Source organism: Adelges cooleyi, unplaced genomic scaffold (assembly GCF_023614345.1).
Source record: "Adelges cooleyi isolate 19-005CV unplaced genomic scaffold, UGA_ACOO_1.1 ACOO_flye_CR_arks_rails_tigmint_CR_PRNA_574, whole genome shotgun sequence".
Lineage (NCBI taxonomy): Eukaryota > Metazoa > Arthropoda > Insecta > Hemiptera > Adelgidae > Adelges > Adelges cooleyi.
Window position 1 is genome coordinate 3995820 of NW_026096268.1, and position 27087 is coordinate 4022906.

Genomic DNA, 27087 nt, shown 5'->3' on the forward strand with positions numbered 1-27087 from the left:
TATAATATTAAATGGTTATCATAATACTGTTAAACCTTTTCTAACTGTAAAATGTTATACGACTCCCATTTTCATGGTTTGGATGGCAGCTTACACGTTTAAGGCTTAAAGTTAAATTTTCATCTAAAATTTCCGTCTTTGCCACTTTAAATATTTAAAGACCTCGGTTGTAGCATGTACTATTACACTTATATAATATATATATTGCATATTGAAAACGAAACCAATCATTAAAAATGCATAGATGTTTAGAATTTATGTTTCCGCTCAACATTAAAATTTGCCGTGCGAAATACTCGGTGAATCATAATGGATTGCTTTGTTACACTGTACAGCTTTATACATATTATATGTTCATAATCCATAAAATATGTATGTTCGATGTTCGCAGCGAATTAAAAATAAAAAGTCGTTCACTTGTGTGGCTTTTTAAAGTTGACCTACTTACAAAGCGTACAGCCTTAAAGGGCTTCATAAAGAAACGCAGACCTCTAAGCGTATTATACAACAATCGCCCTCTTGGGAAATTAGCTATTATTTTTGTACTAATATACAATCGAATTTTTGTACACTTGTTTATAAATATATAACAAAACACGTACATTCATGTGCGAGCAATTCAAAGGCATCATTTCTCGTTGATCCAGGCGTGAATCCATGCAATTTCTAGTGTTTGATATGCATGTAGAGTGTGTTCACAAAAATATTCACACATTCAAATTTATGTATTGCCTCGTTGATGATTTCGTGGGAGGCTCGGGGTAGTTAGTTTGCAAATATAGGGTTGTATGCATTATAATTATGTCGACGATGCGCAAAGGCGAATTGTGTGACCCATGATATCATTCGAATGCATCATTTTAAATGATGTAGGCCATCTGCATCTCACCCGTTGAATGTCCCTCGATAGGGTGGACTACTAATTGGTAGTCAAACGCAATATAAATAATTGGAACCTGATGTGTTTATATTAGAGGGCGTTTAAAATGTAAATATGAATTGTTTTCCAATAGAAAATATATAGACGATTTTATTTCGCTCGCATCTATGATAAAGGTTGAGTGTTACCACCAATGATCGAAAATCTATGACTGAATGGAAAAAGAACCCAAAACAATAAAAATTGTTTTTAATAGTTTCATAGCTAGACAATTTAGATAGATTTGTTGTAGAAATTATGTATTAATTCGTAGTCGTCATGAATATAAATGTAATCTGTTTGTGGGTAATGTAATAAATTGTAAATGTAAAAACTAATATCAAAATGATAATTAGTATTCATGATTGCAACTAATATCAAGTTAAGATACAACGCATGTGCAATACGACAACTCTGTCGCAAAAGTAAAAATCTTGTGGTATATATTTTATATTAACTTTTATACGACATTTATTAAAACATGTAACTACTTGAATGATTTATGTGCGCAATATGTCATACTTAAGCACAGTTCGTCATATTTGACCTTTTTAATAAAAAGAAAACGTTCAAATCGATTAACTTTAGCTAAATTCATTTTAAATGAAAACGCCATAAAATATTGTACTTTAGACTTGGTTTTCTGTTAAAAAAAAAAAGTAAAATATGCACAAAATTTCAATTTTGACTATGTATATCAAAAACTTGCCAGAAATTAATTTCAAAATACTTGTACTCTTGACATAAGTTTTTTTTTGTAATACTGTTTGCTTATACTTGTTTTCGTTCGATGTTGTTTTAAGAAACTTTCCGAGTCGACCTAAAAACAATTTACAAACGATTTTATCTCTCTTTAAAAAAAAAAAAATGCACGTAACTGTTTGTGTTGTGAAAAGTTCGGGTTCTCTCTAAAGTGGACTTTTATTTGTTAGTTTTTTTTGTGCTCCCTGTAAATCGTGTTCTGAAGATGTACACGCTGCCATCGTTATCGTCGTCATTAGATTGGTCAACCGCAGAGGGCATTACGACGTTATGGTGTTATGTGATATCATTATGTTAGATTTTTTTTTCTTTTTTTGCACTCGTTGATTTTGATCTTCCTTTTTCAGTTCCACCGGAAAACCAACAATGTAACGTCTATAGGACGTTCGGTTGTGGGGAAAACTGAGAACAATGAAAACGATTCCGAAGTGTATAATGTTTGATGAGTTCAAGTTTAATGTCCGACGGAGAACTAACTCGCTCCACATAAAATAGCGCGACTCCGATATACCTTTATAATACAATTTTCGCCCTCGCGGCTTTATTATTTTCCTCGCTTTTGTTGGTCTTGAATTGTACTTAATAATATTACCAGAACGGAGAAGAAGGAGCCGGGTCGATTCGCTATTTCCAACGCTTAACGATCCTTGCCTACCCCGTCTTTTTACCACAATAGGTATCGCACGGCATACCGTCGTCATCATCGCCGTCACTGTCGTATCCATCCTAATTAAATGCAAAATCGCAGCACACCGAGTGGTTTGTTTGTTTCCAAGCCGTTGAAAAATAATTTGTTTAATCTCTGTCTGCGACCCTCTTGTTGCCGCCTTCAATATAATATCGCATGAGCAAATTAGTGAGAATCGTTTTATCATACGAATACAATGATAAACATAATTACAAATGCGCATAAAAAATGTTTGGTCATTCGGGCAAAACATAAAATCAAACAGAAACATGCGTTGTGTTGTTGTTGTGAACGCAATGTTAAGGAAAATATTTAAGTGTAACGAAGCAAATAGCAATCCAACTGTGATTGGCACTTTACATTACATCAGTGTTAAATAGGTTATATGAAAAATGTGTGTAGATGTATAACATAATACAGTATTTAGTTATAGTTGTTTCACGAGCTCTGATCTATACATACAATTGTAAAAGATAATAAAGATAAATGTAACCGGGAACTTGGGATAAATGCTGTTAAAATATGAGGAAGAAAATTACACAAAATTACTATGATGTATTATTGTGACCTAAAAAAATTCTATAGGGTGGATTTAGTAATTTTTATTTTTGGATGGTGCTAAGCTTTTTGGCGAATAGCGATCACCAAAGCTAATAACTTTTTTTCTACGATACTGATAACTGTATCGATTACTACATTATCATAATATTATTATATTAAACCACATTTTTACATGACGGTTAATCGCACTATATTTTGTAATTTTTAAGTTTTGATTTTCCATAAAGCTCCATATTCATTATTTTAACACTTTATTATTGATCAATTTTTTTTGTGCAAATCCTATTTTATTATACAATATAGATACATGTTTGCTTTTACTCATTTTTGCAAACAATTGTCGCGTTGTTCTCCCTTTAAGATCTTAAGTTCAGATATATTTAGTTTATCATTTCTGAAATGTAATATCAACTGAAAATAGAAAAACTGGTTAATAATACAACCCCTATTTTGGAAATGACCCTCATTGCAAATAATAATAATTGTACAGGTATATCGATTGTTATTTTTTACCTAAAAAACATCTGTGCTGATCGAATATATAGCAACGATATAGGCATTCTTCCAAAAACATATTTAATATACCTACCACAAAGGTTTAGGCCATTCTAATGACAAGCATTCTAAATGTCGTTATAAATTACTTATTTAAATAAACCAAAGTCAAATTTGTATTGTATATCTAGTCTATTTTCTATTTTTGGCAGGGTTGATAGGATTTACGCCGATAAAATTGGCAGCTTTATTACGTCTTGTTGCCACGTTTATGACTCAATTTTTCTACAAAATAGTAGTTTCACCCTATCTTATATTTACAGGGTATTAACCCTGTACAGCGAAATTGATTAGCAAAAGGAATTTCATCACGTGAATTCTTCGTATTGCTAACAAACAAATCAGAACATATTTTTTTAGTGCATATTTTGTAGTGGAATGTAATGTGGTAATCCGTTGAGGAATGACATGCATATAATATAATATTATGATAAAAATGTCGAAGTTTTCATGAGAACCATATTGTTGCTTTTTTTTCGCTTTTGTAATTTAACCATACGAAAAATGTGTTTCATATTAGTTGCAATTAAAACAAACGTTTGCATTGACAATTTAAAAAAAAAATCAGTAGTTCTAGTAAATAGAAAAATGTATGTTATCTCACTGTGGTTTCCAATTATTTATTGTTAAATATACTTTGTATACTGTTCATTTCAACGACTTCATTTTTTATTTAAAAACATTTTATTTTGTACCTTATTTTTGGGTTGGCCAATTAACTATTTATTAAGAATGCTACTAGTTCTGTATGAATTGTAAATTGCTTAATAAATTGCCATGACTTTATTACGCCATGTGTTCATTTTTGATCAAAGTTTTACTTAAAAGTTTAAACACAGCTGTATACTTAAATAATATAAAGTGTACTTTATGTTTATGTTTTCTAACTTTTAGTGTGGCATTAAAATTAAATTATTAATACCAAACGTGCGCTGAAATTTCCTGTGTAATTTTATTCCTTATTTTATAGACTGTATTAGAAATGGTGCGATAAAATTTGTAGTCGTGAATATTATTCTCACTCACCAAATATAATTGTAAATTTTAAATAATTCAGATTAGTATTTAACTCAACGGAGGAATAATAACCCTAGAAATTGTCTCTGAGTTTTAATGTTTGTTATGAGGCCCTCGCCATTCAAAGCTACGATGGCACCTGTAATCTTTAATTATACAGTCAACTCACGGCCACACAACAAGCGGGATTGTGAACGGAATAACGGATATTTATATCATTTTTCTCTCCCGAATTTAAATCCTAATTAGTATACATGTTTGCGTCCTAATTTAAATATATTTTAAATGTAAATACGTTATAAATAAAATGTGCTTACATTTGACAAAAAAAAAAAAAAATTTTACGAAAACAATCTGTGTATGTGCATTTCCGTTATGGTTAATTAATGTAGACCATGCAAAACAACAGTTTTTTTTTTCATTTCGTTGAATAATGCCCGCTTGTCACTATTTAGTATACAAATCGAATTCATAAATATAATTTACGATTTAATTTAATAAAACGTATTAACTACGACTAGTTCACGGATTAACTTGCATTAAAAAGTAGTTCAAAATTCTATTTGAAAATTGCACTTTTTAGTTTTAAATCAAACATATATATCTTTACATTTAACGTATGTTATATTATACATGTATAATAATGTATGTACACATTACATACATGTAAAGGTATAATATTTTTATTTTGTCACTAACGATCTGCAGTAAAACCCCGTAAAAAATACTAACCTTTTTCTCTAGAAGGGATTAAAAGTTTTTCATTATTTTGATTTTTTAGGGTAGATTTTAAACTTCGGTGTTTTTGACATTTTGAGTTATACTTATTCCTTAAGACCCGCCACCCTCCTTACTTCTCATTATGATTTGACTCCACTGTACGGTTTTTTTTTAAATTAAAATTTGAGTTTTAGCTTTTCATAAGGGGTAGTAGGTGATGTTTAAAATTAAGAGTGTGTCTATTAATTTTCTTTTATGGTAGAAATGTTTCAAATTAAATAAAAATGACCAAATATCTGTGTGTAAATAATTGTTAACTGCTTGGCAATCAGACTTGAGTTCGGCATACCTTATTATGATTTAAAACACTTTCATTTATGGTTCAACATCAAAGGAATTTATGGATGTGAAAGGTAGAAAATATTCCGTAAAGAAATTATAATTTCTATAACCTGTTATTAAGATTCATCAATATTATATTGCATCTTAAACATATTCTTGTAATAGTTTGTAGCTGTTCTATATACATTTTAGTTTATTATATCTTTCTATAGGTACTCAGTAATCTTATTATAGTTTGATGTTTTTTGTTAATCCATTATATTAGCTTATGCAGTATACTGCAGTAATAAAACTGCTATTTTATCGTTATATTATGTGATTTTTTAAAAGTTGGGGCAGCTAATTTAAGTTTTGGAATTATTAAAAAATGCAATAACATATTTTCTTAAAAAGAAATAAAAAAGTAATGCTTTGAATATTTTTTTCTGTTGAAGTATTTATTAGCTGAAATAATTTTATTAAATATTTGTATATTTTCTACAGCATTTTTGAGTTTAAATGTCGAATATTCTAAAAATAACATTTTTTATTTTGCGAGTGATTCTAAAGAATTAAAAATATAATTGACTCATTTAAGCATAAACATTAATTTGGTTTGATAAAAGGAAATAATTTTTAGATCAATTTTAGATAATTTACAACAAATAATATTATTAACTGACATATATATATTTAGTTTAATTTTTTTATCTTTTTTGTTTATATATATTAATCAGTTTTTAGTTTCGTACATAAACTTTATGAAAAACATCTAATTAAAAAATAAATTTCATGTTATCTAAGTATTTTTTATAGTTAAAATGTATGTATATCTACGTATATATTTGTATTTTTAAGTACATTTGTTTGCTTAATCAACTAAAATCCAATGGGATTAGAAGGAAACTGATAGGATTAGTGTTTTTACATTATTCATTTTTATTTCAGTGTTGTAACATTTCATACATAGAACAATGAACTAACTAGTATTTTTGTTTTTAGGGGCTTTGGGAAACAAGGATTTCAGTGCCAAGGTAAGTTGTGATTATGAATTTTTATTATTTAAGAACTGTTAGTCGAGCGGTTTAAACATGTTTCATAATGTTCATAAATGATTGACTACGCGATAGTAAAATAAGTACAACTTTTTTTCACATTTTCTTTTAGTGTTATACTTACATTGTACTTTTGCTTTATGCTGTGTTAGATTTTTTACATGAATATTTAATTAGGTATGTATTTTTGGTCTTTGTATAATAATTGTTGATAAACTCTCAAATCAACATGATAATTTTATCAAACATTTAGGGCAATTCATGTGCTGTTAATTTTTGTTATGGATTTTCTATAAATAGAAACGTTACAATAGACCGTTGTTATGGTTAGTTGGCTGTAGCCAAGAACCAATATAAATTGAGTAGGCTGTAAAAAGTGGATATAAATGATATTAATTTTAAGATTGTGCGGGGTAAGATCGGTTACTATAAACAACAATTTACGATTTTGTATTTTTAAATTGTGAGGTGGAATGATTTTTTTTTTTGTAAATCTTTGAAAATATGTTTTGATCCTAGGGCTTTGTAGATGTGTCTTATAGTTTACAGAATGTTCGTTGGTGAGATTTGGCGAAAGTCCAGAGTTTACTATACGAACCTGAACGAATTTTATTTTGGCTTGAATGTTTTTCTTTTTTTCGATAAGTGGTTGATAATACCTATCATGTTATAAAATCGTAAAGTGTTTTGTGTTTATAAAGGTTGCACATTCTTAATTTAGCTTCGATGCGTAGCTGAGAATGTTTAGTTTTATAATTATGTGTTTTTTTTTTGTGTCTGTAATCACTATAACTTTTTGTTCTATTATTATTATATCTGTGTGGCAATGAAAATAAATTCTGTAAAAATAAGTATAATTAACCCCGAAGTACTTTGGGGGTAATACATCTGAAAGTTTAAAATCCATCTGACTGCATTATGAATCGATTAAAATTAATTCCATCAAACATATTTTTGACTGTAAAACGCATTTTCTATTTTTATCCTAGTTAATGGATTTTATAATGAAATCGAACGTTTGCACACCTAAAAAAACGAGTAAATAGTAGCGGTATTCTCTTAAAGAAATAAAGGAATAATAAAATAGTAATTGTAATTGTCAAATTTATAAAATATTATTTGAAAATAATCGTTTTTAAATATGAACTCTAAAGGAATTTAGTGAGAATTGGCACAGGTTGTAGATTACTCATTTTAACACATGTTTGTCGTAAATCGAATTTTATTTGCCTTTCACTCATTGTATTTAGCTCTCAAGTGTCGGGAATGAGCTTATTTATCATTTATGTATTATATCAATTTGGTAATTGTATTGTATCAGTGCGCGTGGAGTTGGCAGCATTTGTTTACAGATTGCAATGAACGGGTATAAACCATGTGGTTTTTCATTAATTTCCGGGCCGCTGCACTTATTACGTTTTCCAGTCGCATACAGACTGCGCTGTTTACATTAAGTGATGTGTTACAATTGAATTCCTCACTACCTTCCCTCTGATAGCCTAAGGGATGTTATACCTATATATTTTGTCAATGAACATTTGCAATATTTTCGCCTATTGTAGTTTGTAATCTTAATTTTTTGCTTCAATTATAATATAATATACATATTATATTTAATAAAAAATGGTTTAGAAATAATTTTGAAAGTTGACAAGTTAAAATATTCGACTTAATTTATTGTTTTTTTTTCTATTTCAAGTAGCTACAAGGTATAATATATATTTATTCATATAATTAATATCGCGGATTTACTATCGAGTTATTTTTTGGCGAAATAGGCTTGGTTTAATATATTTGTCGTTTATAATACTGTACTTATCTAATCTGAGAAAAAACTATGTAAATTTTAAACTATATATACGCCACGCATCCCACCCAATTGATAACGATTGACAAAAACACTTTATTTTGTTTATTTTACATCAGTATTATTACATACAAATTACTGGTTGTTGGGGGCGAAACTATCAAAATAAAATATGTGAATGTTTATCCTCACAACCGTGTGCGGAGTACACGTAAGCCATTATTTGGCGATATCATAGTGTAGTATAGAATCATGAGTTAGTTGGTCGGCTTTTAGGAGAAGACGAGTTAAAAAAAAATCGTTTGCTAAAAAGAACGTATTTAAACTTAAGTATTGATAAAACAATGGGAATTTACACAAAAGCTAGTCGTTAGATCACATTTGTATGCAAATCGCATTGATACGGTTTATAGGTGCTGTACGTAATGGCGGTCTATTGACTATAGAATTTGGATAATTTGCATCACACGGATCGCCCGTTTGTTTTGTTAACCGAGTGTATCATTTAGCGTTTTTACATTTATGTTGATGTCACGATGATAGTGTACATCACTTGGCTGTTGTAGACGGTCTACATTGATCACAAGTTCTTGTTGATATCTTGCGATAGCGTCTGATATTTATTAACTTTTACTTTACGTCCGTAGTCAGTTATGATCAAACAAATCAACATTTCATATAGTATTTATATATATATAACTTAGAACAACTTTTGCAGTTTTTTTTTTAGTTATTCACACAATTAACATTAAAGCTAATCTATAATTTTATAGAACCATTGTTATGACTGAATGGCAGGCCATAATTTCCATTGTTTATTATTTTGTAGTAATAATGTTATTTTTTTAAATATTAGAGGTGACATTATTAGCGGTCATTTATATCGTAAGAATTCATAGATTTATGTTGAAATGGATGTAAGAATGAAAAAGCGTGCAAAAGGTTTAAATGGCGTGTTGAACACAAAAAAAAAACACTAAGATAATATGAAATTGAGATGTTATATATATTTTGAGGTATAATATATTATAATATGCATAAAAAAAAATTATATATTAACAATAATGTGTTGTATGCTAATGGTAGGGTAGAGTGGCGTTTTGAATCCTTCGTTATGATGTGGGTATGTTTTTATTGCTACTCGTCCCTTTTAGACGGATTAAGACTAATCAAAATACAGTTACCCTTTGTTATGGCCTCCGCTAAACGCACAGTTATAGCAAGTGTATTGTGTGTATGCTGTGGAAAATACTTTTTATCATGCGTATATAAGTGTGTGCATTGTGGTTGGGGGAGGGGAAGGCGTGAGAGACGTCGACACTGGTGTACTTGGCGGTAGATTTCCCATAGGAGGTGTCATGGTTACCATTAGCGCTATACAGCCAACCCCGTCAACAGCAATAGAGGAGTGTTATGTATACCTATTCGCTTGTGGGTAAAATGTATTTTCTCTAACGCAGACTTAAATCTTAAGGTTCAAAAGCCTCTCTGATGTTATTTAAAATTGCCGCAATATATTATAATTGCATCGTGTGTCATCATTTACCCGCCGGGAGGAGGGTTGAAACGATTATAACTTTGGTCTTGCCTAGTTGAGAAGTTTACATTACCGTTTAAGTTGTAGTTAACGGACTATACCGTTCGCGTTTTGTATCTGTATCGTTGTGCTGTTATAGAAATATGTTGAAAGGTGTTAGATTAGGACACCGTGAATGTGCCTCATTAGCGAGAAAAAAAAACTGTTTCGATTGTGTACCGCATAAACACATAATTTGTTCATTCTGTACTGTAATAGTTTGGCGTTTTGTTATTACCATCGATGACGCTGACGTCACCACAGACCATGTGTTTGAAATCATTAATATATGGTAAATTATGTCAAACGTTTTTAAATTCAAATATATTAACTGTTTTTCGAAAAATGTATATGTATATTTTGTGCTCATTTTCGGCGTGGCCTCACCAATCAACCAAAGTGGTTATTGTAATTTTCTTCCTGAGTGTGTTCCAAGTTCTTGTAACAAAATTGAAATTCTGCGCTGTATTTCTAAGGTCAAAATAAAGTAGGATTGTTTTTGACTCACAATTTTTTGAATGCACTTAAATTTAACAGTTGAATGTTAAACCTCTCGCGAGGAGTGACTATGGGTAGTCACGTTTAAAATTGGGTAGGTATACCTATAACATTTTTTTATAAACAAATATATTCATAATTATAAAGGAGTAATACTTTATGTAAATAAATTATAAAGTTTTTCTTCTATTTATAATTTATGTGGGTTTTAAACCGATTCTTGTGCGACGACGTCACGCTTTTCGTTACATGGTTTGATCAAAATCGTTTCTACTTACCGTGTCTGAAAAAGTTTCATTTCAAAGACACTTAATGACCATCTGGTGTCGTTTTCTGGTCACATAGGTCTCATTAGTATTTTGTTCGTTAGGCGTATTAATGCGATAACGACAACTTGCAAAGTATCTCAGGTCGATGCTTGCACCATTCACCACGTTCATATTAATTGTTACATGGCCAGTTTGCACGCTTATCTAATGGTGTACTAGATGGCCTTATAAAATTACATTTAACTTAATGGAATTTTGTTTTTAATATATTCTTCGAATGCAACAGCTATTAAAAAGTATGTCGATGAGATTAGCAATTTTTCTTGCGACTTCTTGGCTAATGATCAAACATCAGTAATACATCTTAATGTTTAACATCAATTATATCAGTTCAATAAGCTCTTACAATTTTTTTATGTCTTGAAGTACATATAAGAACATATTATACTTGAACATAATAGTTTTTAATACTGCATCAGTGCTACTGGCTATATAGTGGTATACTGTAATTGGATTATTCAAAATACTTTTAAGCGTTTTTGTTACTTACACTATGCCTGGGCATGTCAAATTTGTATTTTTCAATAATGTCATTCAAATTTTGCCGTAAATTAAATTAAAAAATTGTAAAAGTGTCTATTAAAATGAACATTAGTAATTTTAATTACATTATTATTATATGCTACTAATAAACTATGTAATTATAGTAAGAGTAAACTGATTCACTTGTAATTTTTCTGTGTTAACTAATAATAAAACACCCTAATATCCTTCACACAAGTTTTTAAAGTGTCACTTGAATCAGCTATAAATTATCATTAAGTTTAATAATGATAATCCATGATACATTTTACTTTGGACATTTCCATTTATTCTACTGTGCTAAGTGAACTATGAATCAGATAATATTTGAAAATTTTAAATGTATAATAAAAACTATATAATTTTATTTATTTACTCTTTAGATATTTAGAATTGCTTCCACAGAAATCAAAGCAATTAAAAACGTGACAAGTTTATAAAATATAATTTATAATACGGCACTAACATACTGATTGATGTATTGTAATTATCGTGCACTACCCCGTTATCGACTATAAATTATTTATAAAGTACACGCTAATAACCTAGTACAACTTTATAATATACGTTCTCTTTAATATACTCGCTTTCATGAATAGTGGCTGTTAACTTGGCAACGAATTAAAAATTATAATTCACTAAAAAATAAATAATGCTTTTAAAATAACTTAAAACAGTGTAAAATAACTAATCAAATGAATGTAAACAAATGCAAATACGTATTGACTACCTAGGTATGTATTTGGTTGTATAAATTACAATTTCAAAAGTTGTAAGGACTTCTAAAAGTCAACTCTAAAATGTGTCCTTAAAAAATCTAAATAAGCAAAATAAATAAAAAATAAAAGTTTCATACTATTAATCTACAATCTAGCTGCTCAACAAAACGAATTGTTTTCATACTGAGCATTGCCCTAATCCTTAGAGTAGAATTCATTTTTCATTTTAATCTTAATGATAAATAACCAGATTGTGTATTAGTTTTATAACAATATTAAATAGTTTTCGATTCAAATGAACTGTGATAAACCCTATCACAGTTCAGCTATATTTTGAAAATCATCTCGCTTACGTCTCAATAGTTTTTTTTCATATATTACTTATACAAGATGATGATTGAAAAGATGAATATTAAATTCTTAACTTTTTATTTGTGTTTGTGCAACAAATATACACAATAAACTTAAACTTTGTCGCGCACGTGCATCTGTGTAGTGACCTGCGCGTGGGTGATTACAATGAAATATCGGTTGTAGACAGAAATAGTAAATATTTTAATATAAAATTTCCTGATCAGCGAACTGGATGTAAAAATGTAACACTGTCTGATGTGTATCGTACGCGTGACGAAGCAAACTCTTTTTTACTACCCTTAACTCAAGGCTAACGTTTAGGCAAGACGGCGTGATGTTTTATTATAGACGTTTTGGCTAGGGATTACGAGTTTAGGACTTATAGCCGGTCACTAAAGCCTGCCAACTTTTAAGGTTTACTCGGAGATTTTCTTTTCGGTAATCTTAAGAAATGTGTTCTTGAAGTGAAAGCGTTAGGAATATTTTTAATTGTTAAATTAACGGACGTTGAAAGATATATTTTTTAAAGGTTTTAAATAAGCAATTAGAATATTAATCAGCAATAAAATAAAACGACAGTGATTCGTACAATCTAAACTTAGTGCCTCTTTGTTTAGATAAATTATAAATATATATAGTACAAGGTGTTTCACAAAGATTCGACAGTTGAAATAACTTGTTCTAGTGAATATTTTTTAGATTTTTTTTTTAAATGAATTTATACTCATTTGCGCTATAAACACCATGGTTTTTATTTTACTTTTTTAAATTATTTTTTTGGTTGCCTTTTTTTTTTAAATGTATAATAGCCGTTTTATTAAACAACACCCTCTTTATTTTATCGTCTTATATTCTCTAATATTTAAAACAATATTGGTTATTATGTTTGTCCAAATCATTAATGATAGTGTTTTAGTTTTATAGAATCCTATATGGTAAAGAAATGGTTAATATTACGTATTTGTATATTATGTGGTTGAATGTAAATCATTAAATAAAAGTTTACCGTAGAAACACCGGCCTATACCCTAAATAACGTTTTTCATTATAATAAATATGCATTATTAAACAAAAAAAATGTAAATTTTTACCACGTTTTTATTATTTAACTAAATTGAACGCGTTGTATATTTTTATTTTTATAATAACTTTTATTTCAATCTTCAATTTATTTTATAATTATAGTATTTTTTTTTAATGTTGATGCAATCATTATTAAATATGGGTTAATTATTATAATACTTATACCATTCCACCTATTAGGTGCAATGGTATAGGTATGTAATAATAGTAATTAAAAAATGATTAAATTGGTCCTTTCGTATGCGAGGATTGTATGTTTAAACTAGAAAGTTTTGATAATAAGTTCTGTCACGTAAAACAAGCAGTTATATATTTAATTATAAATTAATACAAACAATCAGCCATGTTTATGTTCTATGCCCTTGTACAGAATTGACTAGGTTTATGTAATGGCATATCGTCAATTTATGTAATTGGCCATTAAGTTTACTCGTCTATGGTATCTGTGCAGTTTTGAACAGCCCATAGCGGTCGGCGTTAACCTTTGGTAGTCGTTTCCTAGGTTCGAATTTAAGTGTGTATTAGATGGTTGTTCTTGCCGTAGATTTCGCCGGACTTGGCTGAAAACCAATGTCCGCACTGGAAAACATCATGTAAAAACGCAGGACGGAAAAATAGTAAATGACGTTCGGATCATTAATTTTTGCGTTTAAGGATATGGAAAAACCGCTGACTCAACAGGACGTAGAAGATTAATCGCGATTAATATGTCACCGTAATCATATTTCCCGATTAATGCAATGAGCCTTTTTCCAGGTTAAACGATCGAAGTCTGATGGTTTTCCATTGATTATAAATGTACGGACCATACAGTTTTCCATGACATGCAATATTGCTGTATGTTTAGACGATATACCATAATGTAAATGATAATGTACTCGAATATGAACATTGAAGATGTGCTAAAAAAAAATAGTTGTATCAGGGTTATATTCATACCAATAATACAAATATTTGAAACTGTTGTAATTTCTGACGTAGTATACTTTGTTAAAACTTGCACGTGGTACGCCGTACACAAGACCGTTGTTCAAAATTAGTTAAGGTCTTAATTGTCTCGTAATAAAATTAAGTGTCTCCTCTTATTCTACTCGAATTGTATTGTTAATTTAAGGTACGAGTATTATTATTATTTTAAAACGTTTGACGATGTTTTACCGTGATTTTAAATACAAACTTATAAGTTTAATAAATCGTCGAAGTTATAATTATATTATTTTAACGACTTGCTAAGCACGTAGTACTTGTGGACATCTATTTTGCTTACAAATTGATAATGAAGTTTATTTTAATGTAAATACATATTACTTAATACTTGGAAAATCTCAATAGGTAAATTTGCGAATGAATATTTACGGATAAAAAATATTATCGTGCAATTAATACGGTATACGATATACATGTACCTTTTACTTTGTTTCTAAAGTTAATAACCTAATAATAACTTTAATAAATGTTAATAATTTTAAATAATAATAATAAAATAAATGTTAACAATTATGAATAATATTTTTTTACGTATATTATATTATCATTATTGAGAACTGAAAGCTTATATAATATAATATGACATTATTAAGACTCATATTATTTGTTGAGTTGACACTAAAACACGTTACTCTGGGCTGCGCCGGCGTAGCAGAAATAGAGCATTTTGGCATCTGCGCCGGTTATTCTCTTTTGGAACGAAGTATAGTTTGAATAAAACTATACAAAATATAATAACCACAAGAATTTGTCAACTTAACAAATAATATGATCCTCAATATTGACATTATAATATAAATAAAAATTTATACTTAATTTGCAACATTTATTTTATCATTATTAATAATCAAAATAAAGTGGACAGAGATTTATTCTGGTTTTTTGTTTTAAGTGATACTAACGTTTGTTATTTATTTTAATTGGTACACAGTCTGAGATATTCGGAATGACAAACTGTGTTTATTTTTCATTTATCACTGAAATAATAATCATTCAAAATTTAAGCTAAAATTAAAAAAAATATATATATATATATATTTTGCTAGTCATCTTTCAGGATTGTCGTTGAAAAATCCTTTATGTCTAAGAAAAATAGGGTTTCAAAATAAATAAAATGGTTTAAATATATTATATAAATACGTTTAATTCAGTATTGACATAATGACTGTTCTTAAAACTGTATTTCAGTATATAATTACAAACTGTCTTTAAATAAAACGACTATTACTTTGACTCCATAAAAAAAAATACTTTTTAGCATACACACAATTATATAAATGTTATTATATTATTATAATTATTTCTGAACTATAGTAATTATATTTTTGGTCAACACTAGACACCCAATATTCTATACATTGTTTTTATTTTTAAACTTCTGCATATTATAACTATCTCATTCGAATGTATTTTTTCTTGATGGTCAATGGAGTTTTTCTTAAATTAGACAATTCCAACCAAAAATGTTTAAGAGGAGGTTACTCCGACACTTTTATAATTTGTGCTTTATCATAAATATTTAGGATTGAAATTCTGAAATCAATATCGCTGCAACATCACATAATTCATAACCAGTCCGCTACGGGAGTATAATATATAATAAGGTACTACATTTTGTATGCGTACTAAGACGATAATTCTCTTGTCATAAGCCAAAATCACTAAGTACGAGATAAAGCTATTAAAGGTTACTGAATAATGCGGTTGAGTGACATTGTATCGTTAATACCTTTCCGAACTTCATTATATATATATCTCCCCTAAAGTCATAGTAATACATGTATATAGAATCTAAAATAAAATATATTTTACAATTTCTCTCAGCATTTTTATTTATTTTATCTACATGATATTATAATAAATCGTTAAAAACAAAAATAGTCACATGTACAACATCTGTTTTAATCATATTCATATTTGTTATTTTTATGAAAACATGTTCCTTTTGAAATATTGGTTTTATGATTGATACTTAAACCTAATACTGACCAATTGCTTCAGAATTGATTGAAAAGTCAGGACAATTGTATTGAAAAAAAAACGTAGAGGGTATATTGTAAGTCTACAACCATTATAAAAATGTATTACTAAGGTTTATTAATGTATGTATGGCAATCGCGCATTTTGTCAAAACACGTCTTTAATATTTTAAAGAGTCATTAAGACTATATGCTCTAGGTAAGATTGTAAACAATTATAGGTTGAATTTTGAGTTTGGGCTTCTAATTTTAAACAAATGTGCTGAATGTAAACTTAAATCTACAAGATAAGATGTAAACATATTATTGTTATTTTAAAGACGTTTTCTTGTATAACTAAATACTAATATGATAAGAAATTTAAGGAGTTAGATAAATCCACTTTTTAAAACTGCTTAGAATGTACAAAAGAAAATTTTTTATTCTATTAACTGCAATGGGTATACGTTTTGCTATATCTTTGTAAGTAACAGCACAGAATAGATGAAAGCAGAAGGGTCACTTTCAATGTAAACAAAAACGTGACTGCTATTTTGTAATAAAATCTATTTAGTATTATATGTTATATCTATACACAACTAATAATAATAATGTATAGATTTAACATTATAGTGGTGTAGATTTAAGAGATGGCCGCCGCGTTTTTGTGTGATAAGTATTTTCCCCGTGTTAATATTTATCAGAGTCCGGAGCCTGGTAACAGTCCGAAATTATTGTTTGTTACATATGTCACAATATGTAGATAATTTTTCCATAAAAATTTTTCTTCCTTATTTTTAATATATATTTTCAAATGTTCACAAAGTACAACGACTAGTGAAGCTTCTAAAACAAAATTGTTGAATTAACTTACTTACTCTGTGTATAGATGTTTCGTTAGCTTTTTGATACTTCCGGTGACGTTGAAAATATGTATTGGCTTTTCGCTATAAAATCGTATTATCTTTTTAATAAAATGAAATTCTTTACACGACAATGGCGTTCGATAAAACGTGAAAATTCTTTATTTTTATTGCGTGTCCAGTATGATTTATGGGCCTCCGTAGGAAACGCCCTGCTATTTTGGTGAAATTTTATGGATAACACACATTCACATGTACGGGGCTCTATCTAACGTTTTAATAATCATCCATCTCACTCAGGTCGTTAACTAGCGGACATTAAATATTACTCTAAAATGTGATGTAAGATCGCCACGACGGCGAGCATTGTATTCTGAAAATATAATACAACAATTCACGTGGAAAACTAAATGATAATATTTTTTTCTAACATACGACCGGCACTGTAGAATAACGAAATGATTTCTAGTTTAATATTGCCAACGTTTGAGTTAATTGAATATAATTTATCATTTTATAATAAATCCAAGTGCTTCTTTTCGTGTACGACTTTCGAAAACAATTAAAAACGAAACGCATGATTAATTCATCATGATAATATCATATAGGTAACGCGGTAATACATAGTACACTCACGCTTCTCCGGCTAAAAAATGAAACGATAGTATGTCACGCTATTCATTTATTATTATTTTTTTGAATATTCATCAATGCATAATTTATTATGCAGCATGTCAGACCTGTCGTTTATATGTATTTTTATATTTATGAAATTACCTTCTAGCCTAAATACCGTTAAAAATCCGTACGATCATTAGAAAAATAATTACAATAATAGTAATCGTTTATTACAAAATGTATGATAACTTTTTAAAAAGTCATATTTAAAGGTCGGTTTATAATTATATGCTTTAATATTGCACGGCAGACGGCACGACACTAACTGTCAGGTTTTTTGGGTATGTATACTATGTAGAGTAATTCATAATCTACTTAAATAAATTAAATTTCAAGTCCATTATTTCACGTTGTATTAATTTTTATAACGCAAACAAAAGAGACGTGAAATATATACTTTTATTTGTTGTTTAACTTAAAACTTTATTTCATTTCTTATTGATTGCTAGCTTTATTTTCGCCTGCTCGAGTTCACTATTAAGATGCATAAACCAAGTCCACTTAATGCGTTTTATGTGTTACTGCTTTGCGCAGATGTAGATGTACGAGTAGGTATAGATTTATTTGTGTTACGGTATAGGAAAATAAATTGCAAATAATTGTGTATTGAAAATGAGTAGCTTAAAACAGTGGTTGTTATTGTTGTTTGTTTTGTATAAATGCAATAGCAAATCTTGCTCGCGAAATGAGATTACATTTTTCACAATAAAACATTAATGATAGACACGTCGCTGGAGCGGTTTATTACATATTACATAACCATGTCAAAAGTGTAAAATGAAACGGGTGGTACATTTTTTGATAATTCATAGGGACTAAAATGTAATGGTTAGATAGCGTTCCCTAGCGACGCCACCCCCCCCCCTCCCCCAGATCTTTCTACTAATAATCGGCCATTTACCAACCCCTTGACTTAAGTATAATTCCATGCACATCGACATCACTAGGGTCTATTTTTTTTTTTTATAATCAACGTGCACAGATATACTAGTTTTTTTTATTGTTTATGGTTTAAAGACGATTTTTAATGGAGTACGTCGTATAATGCTTTCGTTTTTCTTTTCTACACACATTCGCTGTGTTACAAATAATTTATATTTACGGATGGACGTTTTCTACGATTCTGCAGTAATAGTTTATGTGCCGTGGCGCCTCGAGTACATTTATAAGAGCTGGTGAATTATTTTCGCACAGACCAATCACCGAATTTACATCATTTATACGCTAGGTCGACGAACTGATTTTCAATTAGGAAAACTCATTAATCGTTTAAGACACGATGCGTTTACTTTACCCCATTGCTTCTCTTCCACAATTCAAACGAAAAGTTCTCATATCATGTTATATATATATACTATTAACAGAATACTAGTTTTAGTTCTTGCAAAGCTAATATGGTGGTTTTAAATTTAATGAAAATAACGCCTACACTATGTTGAATCGTCCTTTGCCTGCTACTCCGATAATATTATTTTCGGCAACAGTTTTCGTTTCATGCTTACGTTTTGGTGGTAATTTTAACGAAGCGATGTTACACTTTGTAGATTAAGTGTATTTGATTAAGACGTCGATAAAACCGAAACGCTTACTAGTGTTTTGCTAACTTAACCGCAACAAAATACTTTTAAACTGAAGACATAACCGCATCGAATCTAAAAAAACTATAACGATTGGGTACATAATATACAATAATATATTACTGTCTTTATGTTTTACTCACAATGAGTTTAGTTTTATCTGTACTTACAAGTATATTTTTTTCGAATACCGACCAATTTCTTCGATTATGACTTATAGTAGTATGGTTGCTTAATTTTGCAAAAACGAATTAAGATTTAATAAAAAAACTTGAATTTGTGAAATTACGTTTTCTTTTTAGTATAGAAACAATTTGAGCAACTTATGGTTATATATAATAAAAAAATTAATATTTAAAACCCTTAATCATAAAATAAAATACTCTGCGTATACAGACAGGTGTCTGTCGTTAGCGCTGAAGATGACATCATAAATACATGCCGAAATACATATACACAGAGAGTGTATTATTTTATGGTTAAGGGTTTAAAATATTAATTTCTTTATTATTAATTTTAGTAGTTGATCAAGTTTTATTATTTGTTAGTAGTGTCAATTCTGAATTTTATTATCAAAGTCCAGAAGTATATAATATTTTAAGGAGATAATTTTGTATTATCTCGGTTGAAAGTTTTTTTATATAATTGTACATAACAATTTGATATCGCCACAAAATTACATTTATGGATATGTAAATAATGTACATTATACTGTGATTTTTTTTTTTTTTTGATAGAAACCATCTATAAATTATTTTTTTATAGTTTTTGTATTGTTGTCTACGTAGGTAGAAGTTTTGGAAACAATAGCTGGCTTTACAAAAAAAGTAGCTGCGGTCACCCATTTGAAATACAGTACCCCCCTGGAATGTCGGTAATAATTTAAAAGAAAGCTCATTGGTATTCATATTTAATAGTGTGTAGTATAATGCAAGTACAATAAAAACGCGACAATGATAATTGAGGTGTACCTACAGGCTTTTCTTTTATAATTTTTTAGATTATATTTGCAAAACATTTAATAAAACTTTCTTTGTCATATCCAAACAAATGTATACTTTTAATTGCCCTAATTTACTTATACATACTAAAAAGTATAAAAAAACTGGGAACTTATTCATTAAGAATCGTTTTTATGGAAAATAATTAACCGGTAACTTTTTATAAGCAAATCATTGTGTCCACATTTATTCATTTATCATACTTAATTATTATATTATACTACATTATTATATTTGATTTAGTCTGTCGTCAATAGCTAATTTGCTGTCGCTTCAAGATGTTGGGAAAATATGCAACTCTATTGTAAAAATAAATTAATTGGCTTGTGGCTAGGGAATGAAACATAATATTATAATATGATATTTTAACAGAAGCACATTAAATACGTTTTGAGTGTGTATACCGTGTGTGAAATAAACACTTAACACCTTGACGTCTGGATTTCCACGCTCGTTTAATTTATTATACAACTGTTGAATGTAACATAGCAATTTACAATTTAAACCGTTAACGTTGCAAATGACTTAATAACAAATGTATTTATTTCGTTCTTTTTTTTAAATTAAATATAGACAGTGCGCCGAAACGATTAGGGGTTTGAGTTTAAATGATTCTTATCCTGGTTGTAAATGTCTTGTTTGTCTAGATTTATCGCGTGGAATTGAATTATCCATTTGCTTTATCGAGATCTAAGAATACCACTGGGTGGGTTAAGAGTGTTTCGGACATAAACACATTACGGGGTTTCGCTACCTCTGTGTTTAATGTAATTTTTGGTTTCCGTGTTGGGACTTTCTATCTGTTTCGTGATATCTCCAAGGCCTATTGCGAGGTGGTTTCGTCACGGTATCCTCGTAAATAGTAGGGATTGTTTTTTATTAACTAAGTATTTATCCAAACCCCGAGGGGTAAGGATTTTTATAAAATATGACGCTTGTCAGGGATCATCGAAAATTAAATTTATTTCATACAACGTACGTGATGTCTCTAGATTTTTACAAGCCCATCCGTTTTTTTTTTGTTTTGGGTTGACAAGTGGATAAGACTTTGAATAAGATCACGTGTAATACACAGTGACGCTGAAAATAATGTTCGTCGTCGAGCCAATGGATAACACGACTTACGAGTACACGAATACATACTGGCACTCTCATATATATACTTTCAATCTCTTAACCGAATTCTAGTACTCCGTTTACATCCGCGTGTTTCCTAAATTACATTAAGCGCTTTTTGATGGCTTTCATCGAGGTAAGTGATAAGTCATCGCTGATTAAACAAACGGTTTGTTGATCAATTAAATTGGATAGATTAGACGTGTCAAATAGTATCGCAGTACAATACACGAATATTATTATGTGTCTGTTTGGCTACAGCCCAGACCGCACGTTGAATAGGTATTTAAAAACGAAAACTATTAAGTTGTTGTTTATTGTTCAATTTTCGGTTTTAATTCGAGATTAGCTTTTTGGTTTAATGGAGGCCGTATAATAAAGGGTAAGTAACTTTGATGATATGGTCGCTCGAAGACCACAGTACAGTATTGTGTTGAAGACGTTAATGCTGAGCCGGAAAACGGAAGGACTTTGAAAAGGGCCTCATTAGAAGCGCTCTTTGAATTTCAAAGGAATAAATTAAAACTCTTGTTACATGTAAATTATGTGGCCTAAGAAGAAAAATCTTGTACATTAATTCAACGATTTTGCCTGGAGTACTAGAAGCTTTTTACTAGAATGGTGGTGAAAAGGCGAGTAGAGAGCAGAAAAAGGGTACGCGATTCAGTATCGATGATGGCATTTACTACTATATGGGTTAGTTGCTTTTTTGTGTACCCTACTGGCAGCCAGGGTCGACTGAATATTCAACAAAGGTGTCGAATGTGACTGTATGTGTCAAACATGAACAACGTTTTAATTAATGAACGCGCTATACACGAGTATTTAGTACGAATATTTATAATTTATCTGAGCGAGTAAACTACGTTTCATCCAATTCACCAATTTATTACTTGGTTTACATTAGCATTTTGCAATTTTTATGTTTGGCTTTCTGTTTTAATTACCAAACTATACGTGAAAATAATATAAAATAACTATGGTGATTGCGACTAAAAACAACTTTCAAGTATTATATAGAAATATATACTGTGTATTATACTTGCTAAATCATAAAATAAATTTAATAAATCAAAAAAAAATATAATCGATTCCCCTTTAACTCAACCTTTTTAGATCCATTGACTCTGCTTAATTTGTTTACTTCTGTGCTCATTATTATTCATACATTTCCCGTTTATGCTTTTTCTTCGAAATCCGACACTTCCGCACATACGATTTTCACTATAATTGCCCTTTCACCTTTCATGAGGTTATTTTTTTATCATAAGATAACATCGCTATAACATTAAATCACATTTACTAAACAAATATTCTTAAATGTTTGAAAATTTTTTATAAACTTATATATATCATTGTTTCTAAGTTCTGAGCGATACTTTCTGTGTACCTCGCTTTGGCTCTCTTGTTTCTAAAACTAAATCTGGAAAAGTTCTATTTGTTTATCGTATAAAACCTATTATTATTCGTCGTTATTAATTTTAATGATTTTTTTTCTTTTATAAGCTCCTTGACACAGACATTGGGCACGTTGTGTGTTATTTTCCGACCGTTATTCTAGTAAATACCAAAGGGTCGCTCTTTCAAGGAGCAATTAAATATGTAAAGTTATTATGCGAATTGTTTGTCGTATATCGTATTTAATTTTTGAGTTTATTGCGTGCCTTTGAACCCTTTCAAAAGGACGTTCACGTTTTGCTGTCAATGTACTTCTTATATAGCCGTCAGATACTTTGGTTTTGTTATATTCGTTTGGTAACTATTTTTATATTGATTATTCTACCACCTATATGTTTACGGTCGTTATCCTTTGTATACTGTCAATATATAATATATTATCATAATAATAACTATGTCTAATTACTTAAGCGTGTTTGATTTTGTGAATTACGTGAGTGATATCACATTATTTGTATGTAATGTATTATTAAATAACGTTATTTATTTGACAAATGTTTATTGTTATTTTCGTTTCCAGTTTTAATTCTTCTGACAGTTTGCAAGTAGTCTGTGTCAATTTAAAATCCTAAATTACTACTGCCTTTCTGTCTAGACGGTTTAGTATGGTTGGTTATTTTTTCATGTTTTAATCACGAATTGAAAAGAAACAACCACCCTACTAGCGCCGAGCACGTGGTTCTTCATTATATTATTTTTTTTATTTTTGTTAAGAGTTTAATTAATTTTTCATTCATTAGCTTAACTGTTTATTAAAATTTAGAGACGTCTACATTTTGCCAAGCTTAAATATTATACCTACCTTTTTAAAAAAAAAACTGTCACTTTTGTGCAAAAGTGGACCTTAATTTTTAGAACGTTACTTATTTGTCGACAGGACTAAGGATTCTCTGCCTTACGAGTTACGATTAAATAAATAATTATATGTTATGGCGCATAACAATTAATTTTATTAATTGCAAAATTGTACTTTCCGTGTTCTTATCGTCCTGAGTAAAGAACCATCAAGTGGAATAAATAGCGACTAATAAAAATTAACTGCTTTTTAATACCGTCAAGACTGTTGGCGTTCGGGTAGGCGTAAGCTTGCATGATTGTTAGGTTCGGTGCTGTGTACCGCCACATCCCCTATTTATTAAAGATTTAGAAGGTTTATATAGGAATATAAGCACTTTTTGCAAAACTTCAATTTAGAGCTAATAATTATACTTTATATTTATTAGCATAGTATTGAATACTGTTTAATGGTAGTACATTTTTATATCATACTATCACAATCTTTATTCATTATTATTTTTTTTTACAAAACAGGCCTTCGCTTATGTACTGCGCTCTCTATGTACTGCTTTGCCAACATCTCAAAAAAATAAAACCGTTTCTTAGCTTTTTGAGAAGAATGAAACTTCATTTATGTCGTGTCTTATAAATACATTTTTTTTTAGTTTTATTTTATTAATATTTATGTTTAAGAAAAACCTTTTTTTAACTTATTATAAAAAATAAATAATTATGAAATAAAAAAAAAGGTGTAAAGGAGCACTATTACAGAATTCCAACTCTGATTTTTGCACATAAAAACTACACGTGTTTTTTTATGAAAACCTTTTTTTGAGTAGGTACAATGTTGTATCTAAAAGTTTACCCTTTCGCACAATTTAGCCAACTAATAATATTTTACCTTTAAAAAAAGAGAGTAATAAAATTTGAACTGTCACTACAAACTTAAATATAAGTTTGGATTTAATTTAATCAGTTAGGATTTTATTTGATGTTTTTATTGAGGTGGCTCATGTTGTATTGTTTTCCATGAGCATTTCTTGTTTTTCGGGTATTAATAAGTTTGGTTCTTTTTTTTTTTATTCTGTATACACTTAATGTTTAAGTTAAACAAGAAAGAAAAAAAATATTGAAATGTTTCTTACTAATACTATTTTGTTTTTTTGTGTTTTCAGTATGCAGTTTCGTCGTACACAAACGTTGCCACGAATTCGTATCTTTCACGTGCCCTGGAGCTGACAAGGGACCTGATTCCGACGTAAGTACCGAGTAGTGTATCCTAATGTTATTATTCAATTTTACCACGTATAATCATATTTTCTTTTTCTCCCCTTTTAAAATATCTAATTTTTTTTGTACGCGCAAACACCAGAACATAATTTGTGCGGAACGACCATACGTTCGGATCAGCTGTGTTATTATTTATACGCATAAATCATATGGTTAACGACGCGCCGTTATAAGAGATCGGCGGTAAATGGTCGTGAAAAATTGCCGCATCGATCCGCTATTAATGGCGTCTGTTTTTCGACGATTTTACATTAATTAATTTTGCATTTATTAAACCAGGAGCGGTAGTCGTGTAGGCCGACCCGGGTACACGCTGGTACCTAAATAGCTTTAGCCGGGCAGGACGGCACTCTGCATAGGCAATATCGATACACCACTGCGTTGCCGGTCAGGACGACTGTATTTTTTGCTCAAACACATTACAAAGCGGTAGTCGTTGTGTACATATTACACAATATATATATTAATAACTAGAATCGGTATTATGGTTAATTTTGTTTTGTTTTTTTTCTCATCGTGAAAACACAAGTACTTAGTATGCAACAAGTGATTGTTTCGAATTACGGCTCGATCGAGTCCTTAAAAATAACTAACGTCACGATTTTTTAACTGATACAAATCCCTTTTTTTTAAGGACGGTAAAATTATTTTGCGGATAATTTAAATAAAATACAAATAAATAAGCAGTACACGTCTTAGAAACTAATTATAATCAGGGCCCGGTGCGGAATTTTTTTTCTCTGTATACTTTTACGCTCTCGCACTCTATTCGTATAAGTGTTTGTCGCGGTTTGCTTTGGCACTTGTTGATTTTGATATCGGATATGTTGATACTATACCGACGTCATTTGTTACGCTTGTTTTTCAAAAAGGAAGAATCAACTGTCACGTCTGCACTGTGGCTCGGTAGCTTCTGGGATGACACATTGCGTACGCCTCACGAGAATGACGTCATGCTCGCATTTTTTTATTAAAAATGACCGAAAATGGAGCGAAAATAAAAATACTAGACACGTATTAATCTTTTCGATCCAAAACAGTATTCAAAATATTTCAGCGGTCATTCTTTCGGGTGAGATGTATGAAAATCGGGCCAGTTAAAAACTTATAGCCGCCTCCCCCCACCTACATTGTGTGTATAATGTAGAATACAACTACAAAAGCGGTGGTGTGCTAAATAATATAGCGCCGCTGCAGTCTATTTCCCCTCGACGCCCTCCCGCCACCGGTCGAGTAGTATAGTATTTAGATATTTTAGAGAAGCGTCGGACGCGCGGGAATTGGGTCAAGTCTTCGGCGCATAGTGGCGCTCGTTAAAAAGATGTAAACTGCCGGTGGAGGCGACGGCAGTGGCTCCTGTAAAACATACATACAGGAACGGTTTGCACCCCATACGCAAAGCCTGTTGGAGAGACGATCGATGGCCGTCGGTCGGTCTAAGCGCAACAGATATTATGCGTCTACGGGCAACATTTTTGTCGTTTAAAATAACTCTCAAACGAACTCGGTGTGTCGCCACCGCTGCCGTTGGACCCCTAGGTCCACAAAATCATCGGTTGCTCTTCTGCGGTACCATGAAAAAGTAGGAAATGGGATTGGTGTGAAATTAATGTGTTCACGGACGAGATAGAGGGGCAATGCCCTCAATCTATATCCGGCCCCGGCACAACCAATAAAAACGTTAATTTGACCACAACGAAATGCGTTACTACCCGTTAAATTTCCAATTTCCGTTTGGCTATTTTCTCGGTAATAGGACCAGAAAAGATTAATTGCGGATTTCCCACTGAATTTGAATTTTCAAGAGTTAAAAAAATGTTTAAACAATTTATTTAGGTTATTTACATTATTTAAAAATTAAAATATATAATACTCATTAATTTTGCGGTTGAAAAT

General features: G+C 30.1%; 2 protein-coding genes across 7 annotated transcripts in view; both read left to right on the forward strand.

Annotated features, from left to right (window-relative positions):
• Positions 1–27087, forward strand: part of LOC126843115 (protein kinase C, brain isozyme) — a 77445-nt gene that overhangs the window by 5671 nt on the left and 44687 nt on the right. For 5 of the 6 annotated variants that reach the window (XM_050580455.1, XM_050580456.1, XM_050580454.1 and 2 more), the window contains exons 2-3: positions 6546–6577; positions 25077–25159. In XM_050580455.1, the coding sequence (XP_050436412.1) occupies positions 6546–6577; positions 25077–25159 (115 nt within the window). Of the gene's footprint in view, positions 1–6545; positions 6578–25076; positions 25160–27087 lie in introns of those variants that run through there. The other variant, XM_050580459.1, reaches the window with a different exon arrangement.
• LOC126843112 (peptide transporter family 2-like) overlaps positions 4806–27087 on the forward strand; it is a 98023-nt gene continuing 75741 nt past the window's right edge. The window contains exon 1 of the mRNA XM_050580447.1: positions 4806–4811. The gene's annotated coding sequence lies outside the window, so the exon portion shown is untranslated. The remainder of the gene's footprint in view (positions 4812–27087) is intronic.